General features: G+C 48.2%; 1 protein-coding gene across 5 annotated transcripts; it reads left to right on the plus strand.

The window, feature by feature from the left end:
* Positions 1-7,108: 7,108 nt before the first annotated feature.
* On the plus strand, positions 7,109-13,243 carry PARS2 (prolyl-tRNA synthetase 2, mitochondrial). 5 transcript variants are annotated; one of them, XR_014053364.1, is made up of 3 exons: positions 7,431-7,804; positions 8,457-10,029; positions 10,872-13,243. XR_014053364.1 is itself a non-coding variant. In XM_081489131.1 (2 exons), exon 2 carries the CDS (start codon positions 8,486-8,488, stop codon positions 9,911-9,913), a length of 1,428 nt encoding a protein of 475 aa, XP_081345257.1. In that variant the 5' UTR covers positions 7,109-7,249; positions 8,457-8,485; the 3' UTR covers positions 9,914-13,243. The 5 variants fall into 5 exon arrangements, 3 of the variants coding, with proteins under 3 accessions (XP_081345257.1, XP_081345256.1, XP_081345255.1); XR_014053363.1 differs by having other exon boundaries at positions 7,431-7,476; XM_081489131.1 differs by lacking the exon at positions 7,431-7,804 and adding an exon at positions 7,109-7,249 and having other exon boundaries at positions 8,457-13,243.
* The last annotated feature ends 891 nt before the right edge of the window (positions 13,244-14,134 follow it).

Consider the following 14,134-nt stretch of genomic DNA (forward strand, 5'->3'; position numbering starts at 1 on the left):
CACAATGAACCCAAAACTAGATATTTAGTATGTTAAATTCTGATGATAAATGCTATGGAGAAAAAACAAAGGGAGAGAGTATCAGGAGTGCTCGCCAGCAGGGGTGGGGATTGTGGTGAAAATTAGGGTGTCAGGAGGTCCTGGCTGTGAACATGACATTTGAGCAAAGACCTGAAGCAGATGAAGGAGTGAGCCATGTGGACATGGCGGGGAGGAGCCTCTGGGTAATGGAGCAGCAGATGGAGGGCCACACTGGAGTATTAACAATAGTTCATCCTATACTGAGCGTTAGTTACCATGTGCCCTTCAAGGGCTTTACATACATAATCTCACTTAATTACTTAAATGTTATCATCTCATTACACATTTAATCTAACAAAAGAATGAACTGAAGATATTTCTATTGTTAATATTAAGACAGAGCTTTCCGTTTACATAGTTGTTTTACGGTGCTGTTCGTTTACTCTTCATAGCATTTCAAAGAGGTTACTGACCCCATTTTAGGCAGCGAAAACCCAGAAAGGTCAAGTCCTTTGTCCCAGGTCACACAGCCAGTAAATACTGGCCCTGGAAATCAAGCCCAGCTCTGTCTGCCTCCAGACACTGCCTTCCTCTCTCTAAGCCACCAGTCTTGGAGGATGTAAACTCCACCTGGTCCACTCACACCTAACAACTCCTTGTTAGGAGCTGGCAAAGGCTTGTTGGAAGGAACTCAGTTACCGTCATCCTTCTGGATGAAAGTGACCAGGTAAACTGCTGGAGTCATCCTCAGAATTCACAAATGTGATCATTCTCTCTATCTTGGGGCATCTACACTGTGTCCCAGCCTTCTTCTGGCTATGCCAGTGCTGTGTAGTGTTAACCCCAAAGCAAGGGCTCAAAAGGGACTTGTTGAATGACAGATTAACTATTGCTGAGATTCTGTTTCATTGCACTTTTAGCAAGACTTTCTTATGAACTGAAGGAATCATTCAGAAAGACATTAATTCAACAAATATGTACTGAGAATTACAATGTGCAGAAAAATTGAGTTTTACTATGTACAAAGCCTTTCTACATAGTAATCAGATTTACTATGAAAGGGGCTAATAGATGAACAAGAAGTAGGTCCTCCTCTCTGGGAGCTTGCAGCCTATGGGGGTGAGGACACAAGTGCTTTGTATGTGCTACATGACCAACTGTATGCCAGGCCTTGTGCCAGTCATGGCACTTTCATCATTAAAAATAATCTTAATAATAGGACTTCCGAGTTGGCCCAGTGGTTAAAAATCCACCTGCCAATGCAGGGGATGCAAGTTCGATCCCTGGTCTGGGAGGATTCCACATACCAAGTGGCAACTAAGCCCATGCATCACAACTACTGAGCCCACATGCTGTAACTACTGAAGCCTGCATCCCTAGAGTCCGTGCTCCACAACAAGAAAAGCCACTGCAATGAGGAGCCCGTGTGATACAACTAGAGAGTAGTCCATGCACAGCAACAAAGACCTAGCACAGCTATAAATAAATAAATACAAATTTTAAAGAATAATTGTAATAATAGCAAACATTATTGAACTCTAATACACACCAGGCACTGTGCTAAGCCCTGTACCTGGGCTAACTCCTTGTGTCTTCATCACAACTCCATGGAGGAGATGTCATCACTGTCTTCAGGATGAAGGCATCTGATCCTCAGGGACATTGAGTATCTCACCCCCAGGCACATTTTAAGTGGGTAACAAAGCGAGGATTTGCATTCAGCTCTATTTGCCCCACCACATATACACACTCAGCTATGACCCACCTGAGAGAAGAGTAGGTCAGAGGAGAGAGTCAGGAAAAAGTCTGAATGGTCTCAAGAGAGGGGGAGGTGGGATTTCCATGGTGGTCCAGCGGCTAAGACCCTGCACTCCCAGTGCAGGGGGCCTGGCTTTGATCCTTAGTCAGGGAACTAGATTCCACATGCTGCAACTAACGATTCTGTGTGCCACAACAAAGACCCAGTGCAGTCAAATAAATAAATTTTTTTTTTTTTTTAAAAAGAGAGGTGGGGAGGCCCTGCCAGAGGAGGCTTCAAGGGCAGGTTCCTCAAGAGGATACCATTTGAGATGGTCCCCAAAGAGTGAGCCTCCAGCAGAGGGTATCCAGTCAGACAGAAACGGTCTATTTGGGTAACTGCTCCACAACTTTAACTGTATGTTTGTTACAAACAAGTTGCCATTGGAGGCTCTGAGTGGGGAGATCGGGCTGTGCATCAGACAGACCTGGAGATGAATCCTTTCTCTCCCTGTTACTAGTTGTGTTGACCATGTACAAGCCAACCAACCTTTCCAAGCCTTGGTTGTCTCATCTGCAAAATGGACATAACAGTGATAATTATACCTCTGGGGGTTTTATTGTAAGGATTTAATCACATATGGGTGTAAAGTGTCTAATACTGTTCTTGGTACATAATGAACAATAATGATGATGATGAAGATTGGTGCCATATTTCCATTCTGAGGAATCTCAATCTAAAAAAAAGAGGCCCACTTTCTCAGCTCCCTTCTAACGTCTAATAATCCCAGACTTGGACACTGAGCAAATGAACAAGTGGGCACTCTGAGCCCAGGGGGAAGAGGTCCCTGGAAACAGAAGGGCATTGGTGTTCCACTCAGAGGTCAGAGGGGGTATGAAGGGAACAGAGGTGGCAGAAGAACGATGGTTGTCTCCTTATGGTGGGCAAGGGCAGCTGTAGTGCCCTGAGAGTCGGAATGTTTGAAGGACGAGCCAGATACTTTCAATTACATCTCTCACGGGCCTGTCACAACAGCCTCACATGGTGTTCTGTTTTACTGATGAAGAAACCAGGAAGCAATTGGCCCAAGGTCTCAAAGCTGGGAATTGGCTGGGCAGGATTTCCAGGCAAGGCCACCTTCCCACCTCCAGTCTAGTCTGTCTGGGCCAGGCTGGGCTAACAGGTTAGGGGGTGGGTTCAGGAGTCCAATAAGTGGACTGTCTCAGTGGCTCTCTGGAGTCTGTCTCCTCCTCTCCCCTCATCAGTCCGGGCCATTACAGGAGTCTCCCATCTGGCCTCTTTCTCCATCCCCCTCCTGCCATCTCAGTTCACACCTCACTCAGGGAAAGAAACACAACTGACCATGTTCTTTTATGGTATAAAACCCTTCCATTACCCACAAGCCTGCCTCTCACACTGATCAGCGTTCTTAGCAGAGGAGGCGGCCATCTTTCTGAAGTGATGATTACTCTTGTTTTCAAGTTATAACAAGTTATAACAAATACATTCTGTAGAGTGGAATGCAAAATGTCCAGGCATTTTTCTCAGAGGAGGAGCTGTTTTGGGTTAAGCCTCAAAACAGATGTGTGTACATTGGTGGGGGAATTCGTCACAGAAACAATTTCACCAGCCTCAGAGATAAGAAACTCACAGTCTGTTCCTGCAAGCCCTGACACAGTGGTGCCCACTGCCTTTCTGGTTGTGCTTCCCTGACACCTGAGGGTGCTCTATACTCCAGTCAGAACTATCTTGAAGCCTTTTTCCTTACAGCAGTGTGACCTGCTGCCCCTCTGAATAGAATTGTCTTCCTATTCACCCTCTGCTACTTTTTAACCTGAAAAACTCCTAGTTATCATTTAAGTCTAATTTCATGTCCCCTCCTCCAAGAAGCCCTCCTGGATTCCACCTCTCCTTGCAGTGTTCCCCTCCCAGCATCTTGCTCTCCCTTCTTCACAGCTTCTAACCACAGTCTTCTGTGACCTCCACTTTGAGACACCCTCTCCAGGAGGTTAGGAACAAGTTGAGGTCAGGGAGTTCACCATGAACTCTGCCATCCTTTTCATTCAGCACACACTAGGAGCCCCTCTCTGTGCCAGGCTGTGAGCTCTGTATGTAGGGACAACTCAGCATGTCCTCAGAGGAGCTCTGACCCCAAGTAGAGACAAATCATCCACTCATATACTGATTGATATATTAAAACACGCAAAAAGCAAAACCTCTTGCTGAACCCAACATGGCCAGGCCTTCTGCTTAGGGGTGAGGATCCAGAAAAGAGCCAGACCTGTGCCTGCCTGAAAGGGATTCCCAGTCTGACCAGTGGCCAGTGGAAACCACTAAGCTTATGGTGAGTCAAGCTTATGGTTGTGGGGCACCAAGGCAAATGACTTTTGCTTTGTTGTAGATGACAATGAATGAATTTTTTTCTCTCTCTCTTTCTTTTAGGGAACTTGTGAGGTTGTAACCATGAATGTGCTCTGTAAGTCAAGGCACTGAATAAATGACTGATCAATCAATCGATTGAGATGTCACCCACCAGGTGGCTAGCAGCGAGAGGGCTATATTCTGGTCTCCACCACCCTGGACTTTCTCAATGGGAAGTAAATCTACTCTGACCATGGCCAGCTGGAGCGGACCTGCAGGTCCTGGCTGCAGAGCTTCCTGCAAACTCCCAGTAAAAGGCGGCAGTTCTCAGCCTGCCTCCCAAGGGGGTCGTGAGCATTAATTAGTTACCATTGGTAAAGTGCTCTGAAGATGTGGGGGTGTATAAACACGGCAACTCATTAGGCCTCTCCACACCATGAGGCTCTACAGCCAGGAAGAGCTAATTGAGAAATAATTAACACCTCAGGGTGCAGAGGACGATGCCTGGCTTTTCTAGGATTGGAAGGGATGTAATAAAGTGCATGGAGAGCAGGAAGAATTATAAAGGCTACTTTAGATACCAAAATATACTAAAGATTATTTGCCTTCTGCCCCCAGGGAAGAGTGCAGGGACCGTTGCCCCAGTAAAGCCTTTGGGACTGCATTCCTTGGGAAAGCCCAGAGCACAGTGCTGGGCTGCAGAGGCTGAGTGATGCTCTTCATGCAAAAGAGCTCAGGTCCAGCCCAGGTTTGCCTGATTTCTAGCACGTGAGCAGATGCCAGTTGTGGAACTCATCAAGCAGTATTTTCCTGTTGTAAGACCCAGATGTAAAATCCTCCTGCCCCAGCACCAGTGTGTCTGATGTCCTTCCTCTAGGTCAGCAGATCTAGCCTCGGCTTCATGTTAGGATCATGGGGGACTGTAAGTTCTGACCAGATTCTTGGGGCTGGGACTGGGGGGCACACGGTGATTCCCAGTTCAGTCAAAGTTAAGAACCACTGCTTTGGTTTGTGTATCAGGCACTGTGTTGGGAGCAGTAGAAAACTGAACATGTAAACCCTACCATGCTCAGTGCTCCCCTCACAACATCTCATCCTTCCTGATTCAATGCCTGGGAGTGTCCTGGACATTCCACTCCACTCTCACTGCCATTCTTGTGCTGCCAAACCTCACCCATCCTTTAGGCTCGGTTTGAAGCTCACCTCCTCAGGGAAGCCCTCCTTCCCTGTGTTCCCACAGGACTGTTCTCGGCCCTATTACAGCACTGATCACACAGTGTTGTTCCTGGCAGATCCTGGTGGGCTGAGAGCTTCTTCGGGGCAGTATCAGAATCACCAGTGTCTTGCACTGGGTCTGGTATCTTTTAGGCTCTGAATAGACTGTAACAGTTATAAGTTAGATATAGTTATATGATTTGCAACTCCCACCTCAGGGCATTTGCACTTATTGGTCCCTGTGTCTGGAGCATTTTTCTCCCAGATATCTGCAAGTCTCTCTCAACTCCTTCAGGTCTTTGCTAAAATGTCATCTTCTCCCCCAGACTTCCCCTGATCCTTCTGTTTTAAATGGTAACCACTCAACCTCTAACCCTTTCCCTTCTCTAATTAGTTTTTCTCCATAGCATTTAAAGCCATCTGATTAATGGGTCCTGTCTTTATACAAAATTGTTATAATTTGTTTATCATGGAGTTTTTACATTAATTTTAAAAATTCAGGGATTGACATACTACTGTATATAAAGTGAAAGTGAAAGTGTGAGTCGTTAAGTCTGTCTGACTCTTTGGGACCCCATGGACTGTAGCCCACCAGTCCATGGGTTTCCCTGGTGGCTCAGATGGTAAAGAATCTGTGTGCAATGCAGGAGACTGGGTTTGATCCCTGAGTTGGGAAAACCCCCTGGAGAAGGGAATGGCTACCCACTCCAGTATTCTTGCCTGGAGAATTCCATGGACAGAGGAGCCTGGCAGGCTACAGTCCACAGAGTCGCAAAGAGTTGGACACTACTGAGCAACTATATGTAAAGTAGATAACTAGTAAGGAACTACCACATAGCACAGAGAACTCTACTCAATACTCTGTAATGAACTATATGAGAAAATAATCTAAAAAAGAGTGGATATATGTATGTGTATAATTGATTCACTTTGCTGTACATCAAAACTAACGCAACATTGTAAATCAACTATACACCAATAAAAATTTGAAAAATAAATTAAAATGTAATTGCATTTAAAAAACCACTGGTCTTGATCCCTGAGTTCTTTGACCTCCCCTTAAAATTCACCATATTGGATAACTGACTAGAATGTAAGCTACACTGAATGCAGGGAACTTTGTCTATTTTGTTTACTATTTCTAGTTTCTACAAGCCGCTGGTACCTGGTTGCTGTTGTTCAGTCACCCAGTCGTGTCCGACTCTTTGCGACCCCATGGACTGCAGCACGCCAGGCTTCCCTGTCCTTTGCTATCTCCTGGAGCTTGCTCAAACTCATGTCCACTGAGTCAGTGATGCCATCCAACCATCTCGTCCTCCTCCTGCCTTCAATCTTTCCCAGCATTAGGGTCTTTTGGTACGTGGTAGCTGCTCAATGGCACCCCACTCCAGTACTCTTGCCTGGAAAATCCCATGGACGGAGGAGCCTGGTAGGCTGCAGTCCATGGGGTCACTGGGAGTCGGACATGACTGAGCGACTTCACTTTTCACTTTCATGCATTGGAGAAGGAAATGGCAGCCCACTCCAGTGTTCTTGCCTGGAGAATCCCAGGGACGGGGGAGCCTGGCGGCCTGCACAGAGTCGGACACGACTGAAGTGACTTAGCAGCAGCAGCTGCTCAAAAAATATTTCGTGGAAGTCTGACTTAGTGTCTTTAAGACTAAATAGAATGCCTTATTTCAATTCTTTAAAATTTTTAATTTATTTAAATTGAAAGCCTGTAAAATCTTAGGGCAGATTCGAAGCCTCATTTCCCACTGTTGTCATGGTTACACACTCCCCAGCCGTTCTCCCATTCTAACACAGAGGCGGGCCCTGGGATCCAGCGCGGGAACATCAGACTCCAAAACCTACCCGATCGGCCTTGATCATAGAGTTACTCCTCCCTCAATCCTAGAGGGCACTTCCGGGACGGTGATTTACTTATTGCTGCCTAGGCCAATCTACGAGCGCGTTCTCTCTCCTTGGCTAAGTTTCCGGCAAACCTTTCGCTGGAGTCTAGAGTGGGGTGGGGCCAGGCCCCGAGAGCGCGGCTTTGTGATTGGTGGGAAGGGTAAGCGGGCTTGTGCTGGCAGGCCTTTGGCGCAGGCGCGGTGGTTTGTGTGGCGGTTTCTGCGCGGGTGAAGTTCCCTGGGACTACGGTTGGTGAATGGGGTAACAGTGAGGGCTGAGGGACGGGCGGGACACTGCGGAAGAAGAGAGGGCTCGGTTCTGGTCGCGGAGACCGAGGACTCTGGTGTCAGTTTTTCCACGTGCATCCCGTGCCTAGATTGGGGCGGGGTCACAATCACATAAACTCTTGAATAATTTTTGTTTCTTAGTCTATTTCCTCCACTGTGAAATAGCAGGACTTCCTTGTGTGCCTCGGGTCTTTGTGACCAGTAATTTGTGAGAAATGCAAGTTCTCTGCCCACACCCCAGACCTACTGACTCAGAAACTCGGGCGATGAGGCCCCACAAGCCCTCCAGGTGATTCTGATGCTTGCTGAAATTTCACAACTACTGGGCCACTGTAATGTGAGGGGTCGACTTGAGAGAAGTCTTGGAGACAGACTCATTTGCTTGACGAGGAGTCAGGGGTGAAGGAGTTTCTGGCTTGAGCCACCGGCCTGAGGTGGGACTTGAAGTGATGGCTCCAGGTGTGAGCCACATGTGTCCTGCCTCCAGGGCCTGCATTTTTCTGCGCAGGCATACTAGGGCTCTGTGGCCGTGCCTCCCAGCTGTCTTCAGGTCATGGGCCACAAAGGAAATGATAATATTTGTACAGTGCCCAGGGGAAGTTGTTGAAGCTGTTGGAAGTTGGAGGGGACCAGCTGAAGGATTGAGGCTGCTGAAAGCTGGAGGGAACCACCTGGGGGGATTTGAGCTTCCCAGAGCTGAGGGGAATTAGTAACCTGTTCTCAGCATACTGCAGGAGAGCTTTTGTTCCGTGGGATGTGCTGTTGATTAGGGGTGCTCACTAAGTTTGGCAGTATAAATCAAGAACCTTGAAAGAGTTTATATCCTTTTGCATCTGCAAAATTGGTGGCTGTCATAGAAATTTTATTGGAGGACGATCTGTGCTGACTGCTGCAGGGTGTCGGATCACAATTAACACGTATTTCTGCTCGTTTTTCTTCAGGCACAAGTGACTCCCTGTGCCAGGGTGTCATGGAAGGGCTGCTGACAAGATGCAGAGCGCTGCCCGCCCTGGCCACCTGCAGCCATCAGCTCTCGCAGTATGCTCCTCAGGGGTTTCACCACTGTGCCCCCGGGAGAGGGAAGCGCTTGCTGCTGTCCCGCATATTCCAGCCCCAGAAACTTCGGGAAGACCAGGTGCTCTCTCTTGAGGGCAGATCTGGCGACCTGACCTGTAAGAGCCAGCGGCTGATGCTGCAGGTGGGCCTCATCCACCCGGCAAGCCCCGGATGTTACCACCTCTTGCCTTACACTGTCCGAGCCATGGAGAAGCTGGTGCGGGTGATAGATCAGGAGATGCAGACCATCGGGGGACAGAAGGTCAACATGCCCAGCCTCAGTCCAGCAGAGCTCTGGCGAGCCACCAACCGGTGGGACTCAATGGGCAGGGAGCTGCTGAGACTTAGAGACAGACACGGCAAGGAATACTGCTTAGGACCAACCCACGAGGAAGCCATTACAGCCCTGGTTGCCTCCCAGAAGACACTGTCCTACAAGCAGCTCCCGTTCCTGCTGTACCAGGTGACGAGGAAGTTTCGGGATGAGCCCAGACCCCGCTTTGGTCTTCTCCGCGGCCGAGAGTTTTACATGAAGGACATGTACACCTTCGACTCCTCCCCTGAGGCTGCCCAGCTGACCTACAGCCTGGTGTGTGATGCCTACAGCAGCCTGTTCAACAGGCTGGGGCTGCGATGCGTCAAGGTCCAGGCTGACGTGGGCAGCATCGGGGGCACAATGTCCCACGAGTTCCAGCTGCCAGTGGACGTCGGAGAGGACCGACTTGTGCTCTGTCCCAGCTGCCACTTCTCTGCCAACGTGGAGACTCTGGACTCGTCACAGACAAACTGCCCTGCTTGCCAGGGGCCACTGACCGAAACCAAAGGCATCGAGGTAGGGCACACGTTTTACCTGGGCACCAAGTACTCCTCTATTTTCAATGCCCAGTTCATCAATGTCCACGGCAAGCCATCCCTGGCTGAAATGGGGTGCTATGGCTTGGGCGTGACACGGATCTTGGCCGCTGCCATTGAAGTTCTCTCTACAGAAGACTGCATCCGCTGGCCTGGCCTCCTGGCCCCTTACCAAATCTGCCTCATCCCCCCCAAGAAGGGCAGTAAGGAGGAGGCGGCCGCAGAGCTCGCAGGGCATCTTTATGACCACATCACAGAGGCGGTACCACAGCTCCAAGGGGAGGTCCTGCTGGACGACAGAACCCATCTGACCATTGGAAACAGACTGAAAGATGCCAACAAGTTCGGCTACCCCTTTGTGATCATCGTGGCCAAGAGGGCCCTAGACGACCCTGCACATTTTGAGGTTTGGTGCCAGAATACCGGAGAGGTGGTCTTCCTTACCAGAGAAGGAGTCCTGGAATTACTGAGCCAAGTGCAGGTTGTCTGAACCACCCCCCGGACCCCTCCCACTGCATCTCACGGCCTTGGTGTTGACTGAAATGCTGCCTTTCCTGTACTGCTTTCCGGAGCTGGTCTCCCCAGAAACAGAGCAGCTCGTGGAAGGTGAGACCATGTTAGGAAAGCCAGTTATAGTCATTTGTTTGGACTATTTGTATTTAAAGTTGTTAACTTGATCCCTTGGTGTGGGCTGGCTGTGCCGCCACATACCCTATCTTTCATATTCCACTGTGGAAGCTTCTGTTTGGAGGTAGTGGCTAGAAGGAGCCAAGTTGTCATCTTGGCCCTCAGGAGAGTCACTTCCCTTCTCTCAGCAGTTTCCTACACCACATGTAGGTTGAGGGCCTCCTGATGGCCAATGCCCTCCCAGCTCCAGCAGTCTGACTTTGGGCCTCTTGCTGCATTCAGTCCAGACAGGCAGCCCACCAGTCCTCCTCCTTTGAGAAGTGGGCTGAGGGTCTGGGGACAAGAATCAGGATACCTGGCTGCCACTGACTCACCAGTGACTTGGACATGACCCCTCCCCTGCTGGGGCCTTGGAGTTTCCCCATCTGTGACGTGAGAAAATGGAACTAGATCTGTAAAGTCCTCACAGCTGACTGGCTGGTTCCTCGAGAGGCTCATGACAGGCAGATCTGGTTCCTCTGGTCCTCCATCGTTTAAGCTGCCCGGAAAGTTAAAACAATTAGCTAATGGCCCCCAAACCACCTCCAGAGACCTGGCTCTCCCTCTTGAGTTGGCCTGGCACTGAGATCATGTTATATTGATTGAATAAAGTCAGACTGTTGGGGTGAGGTTTGCATGTTAATTGGAAACAGTGGTAACACCTGCCATGTTAACAGTGCAGCAGCTTCTTGCCTGGAAACTCTCCTTTTTCTACTTCTCCACTGCAAAAAGAAAAAATTGGGTAACTGGAAAATGCATGTTATACCATTTCTTCCCTCAAGTGTCTGCAGGCTTCCAGTGCTACAGTGACTTCGTCCTGGCTGCAGAGTTGGATCCTAGAGCCGTGCATGACGGAGGTGAATTATTAGTAGAAGGTCACTGCCTGAGTGCTGGGGAGAACTGGCAGCGAGCTTGAGCTTTCATTGCTCCTGCCCCCAGGAGCATGATCAGCTTCTCCATCCTTGGTCCCTGGTGTCACGACTTGTCCATACTTAAGGAGAATATTTCAGGGCTAAGCTCAAAGCCATCACCTCCTGAAACATGCTGAGCAGCTCCTGGCAATGATTTCTGTCTTTGGCATCCCCTATGCTCTCCTACTAGCACCGACACCCTTCTCACTCGGCGCGCACAGCTCACTGTATGGCTGCCAGCCTCTTGTCATTGATGGTCAGCTCCCTGAGGCCAGGGTCCTAGTACTGAAGTGTTGTCTTGGCCTGTTGTTCTGCCTGCCAAACAGCTTCCCAGCAGTTTGTGACCACTGATCCTGCCAGAGTAACCTCACCCCCAGGACACACCATCAGGGTTCCTAATGAATATAGACGCCAGGCCCTAATGACTCCCAGGCTACCGCTGGGCTCTGGGCCAGCATGAATGGGCCAGGAGACGGGATTCTGAGAGCAGACCTAGAGAGGCTGGATTGTAACACAAGGATCTTACTCTTGGGTGCACAGTGGAATCCCCTGGGTCCCACCCCAAGGTTCTGTTCTGGGGTGTGGCCTGGGCGTCAGCAGTTTTAAAATTCCCCAGATGATTCTAATTCGCCAATTTTGTGGAGTGTCCTCTGAGCCCACATTGCAGGGTTGAATGTTTGAGTCATTTCAGTTGTGCATTATCAGGTTGACGTGAGCTGTCTCCTTTCAGCACTTATATATGCTGTGTTCAGATCTTAAAACTGTGCAAGGTAAGTGCTGTGAAATCTTCATTTTACAGATGAAGAAACTGGAAGTTCCACTTAAGCAATTTAAGAATGCACGGCTATTATGTATCAGAGCTAGAATCTGTGTACTAACCAAAACCTGTGCCTGTGTCACTATACTGAATGGCCTCTGCCTGGGCAAAATGATTCCAGTAAGTAAAATGGATTATATATGTCTGATCAACTTAGCCTGAAGTAGAGAAATTAGAATTAAGCACAAATGAGCACTTTAAATATTTTTTTAAATTTAAATTTGTGCTTCATAAGCATACTTTATGGAAGGCTAGCCTAATGTAAGAATAAGCACTTCTAAAAATCAGCTTCAGGGAATAGAAAACTAGTTAATTTAAAACTCTCATAAATGTGTATGATATGGAATGATTTGAGGGTAAGGTAGAATCATGGAACTTTAGAACAGGAGAGCTTGCAGCCTGCTTGTCTAGCCCTCACTTCACAGATGGGAGATAAGCCTGCAGTGGGAATTAACCTGCTGCAACCCATCTGACTGGCAAAACTGCCTGATTGCAGACCAGGTGCTGCATCTCCTGAATTAGGCTATCTCGGGTCAATCTTGTTGCCATGAGTGATGGCTGGTTGAGTCAGCCTTTGAGCTACAGGGGCCTTTAGGCTTGAAAGAGATACCCATTTTCCAAGGGCGATGCATACAAGGAGCACACAGTGACTTGCTCAACATCCATCTGAGTTGAAACCCGGGTGTCTTGATGACTTAGCCAGTGTTTCTTGCAGTAGCCGGGGGCAGTATAATTTGGTGGAAAGATTAGGACCTTGAATAGAGAATCAATTCTCCACTTAGCAGGTATATGATCATAGACAAATAACTCATCTTTTGTGCATCTCACATTCTTCTTCTGTGAGATGCGTTCATGATAATGGCATCCACACCTCCTTGGGTTGTCTGAGGGCTGGCTGAGCTGACTTATATGAAAAGCTTAACCCCTAGTGTGCTCTCTGGAACCACGATGACTTGCATGGGATGACTTAGGAAATGATCAGGTTCTGCTGTTAACATTGAGACCTGGGTTTTGGTTTTTTGTTATGTTGCTTCACAACTTTCCTGGGGAGTGGCACAAACAAGAATTAAGTAACATCTGCAGAAAGGGTCCATCTCCTTAGAGGAAAGACAAATATTCAAACCGTGTACATTCCTCTATCCTTTCTGAACTTGCCAACGTTACTTCTTGCCATAAATTGATGAAATAGGGTTGCTGGCAAAATAACAGGTACAGGCTGTATTATCATTGCTCATTCCTTGGGGAGATGGAGAAGCAACTGGCTGGGAATTTAACAGAATTAATACTTGGGGACTTTCAAAGGCTGGTGCATAACAAAACCATCGTGTGAATCAAGCTTAGAATGTAAATCAAGGGCTCCATTAATATTTGGTGTTTTAATGCAAGAAACACCTGCTGGGCTATCAATAAAGGAGCTTTGTGGAAATCTTGAAATTGTCATTTCCTTAACTACTTGAGCGCCAGGCCTCTTCAGTTTCCCCTGTCCATTTCTACTCCTAGAGGCCAGGATGCTTTTTAGAATTTGTTTGGATCTAAGGGCACACATGACTTTTAGAATTAGGAAAATAATTTTTTTAAGTTTTCTATAATGTGGGAATTGGAAAAAAAAAGTATTTTTATGATGTTATTGCAAACTTTTAGGAAAAGATCGAAGTATTTCACTTAATTTAAAATAATAACTTAGATCATAGTGACCCAGAGACTCTACTGTCAGACTGCCTGGGCCATTTAGCAGCTATGGGACCTTGTGCAGGACACTTCTTGTGCCCGTTTCCTCACTGGGAGAACGGGGACAGCAGGGTCTGCTCACAGCAGGTGCTTGGGAAGTGTAGCTGCCCTTCTGGAAGGTTATGCGGGCAGTGCGCGTGGCCAGCACAATGGGGTGGGCACTTTCAGGCTCCCATATTCAGGCACGACCTCCATGCAGGGGTGGTGTCCACTCGTATTAAGCCAGCAGCTCTCAAGGTGCTAATGAGCTTGTGATTAAAACCTTGTAGAAAAAAATAAATAAATAAAATAAAACCTTGTAGGGCTGGGAGAGTGGGGTGGAGGCACTTACCAGTTAACGGTTAAGCCCATGGGCTGACGGGAGTGCCACGGGCAGGACGTTGGTGCTGGTAAGGGTTTCAGCAGACTGAATTCTACCCAGGCAGACATGTCAGGGACATTGCAGGTCATATTGCCAAACTTTTACCATAACCTTGGAGTGAGCAGGCAAGGGCCTCTGGTTTGTTGCCAACTCCTGGAAGCAGGGGCCCAGTCTTGCTACTGTTTGTATCTCCTGAGGGACTGAGGAGAGTCCTGAATTCAAGTTGTG

Source organism: Giraffa tippelskirchi, chromosome 5 (genome assembly GCF_054371585.1).
Source record: "Giraffa tippelskirchi isolate mGirTip1 chromosome 5, T2T-mGirTip1v1.2.pri, whole genome shotgun sequence".
Taxonomy (NCBI): Eukaryota; Metazoa; Chordata; class Mammalia; order Artiodactyla; family Giraffidae; genus Giraffa; species Giraffa tippelskirchi.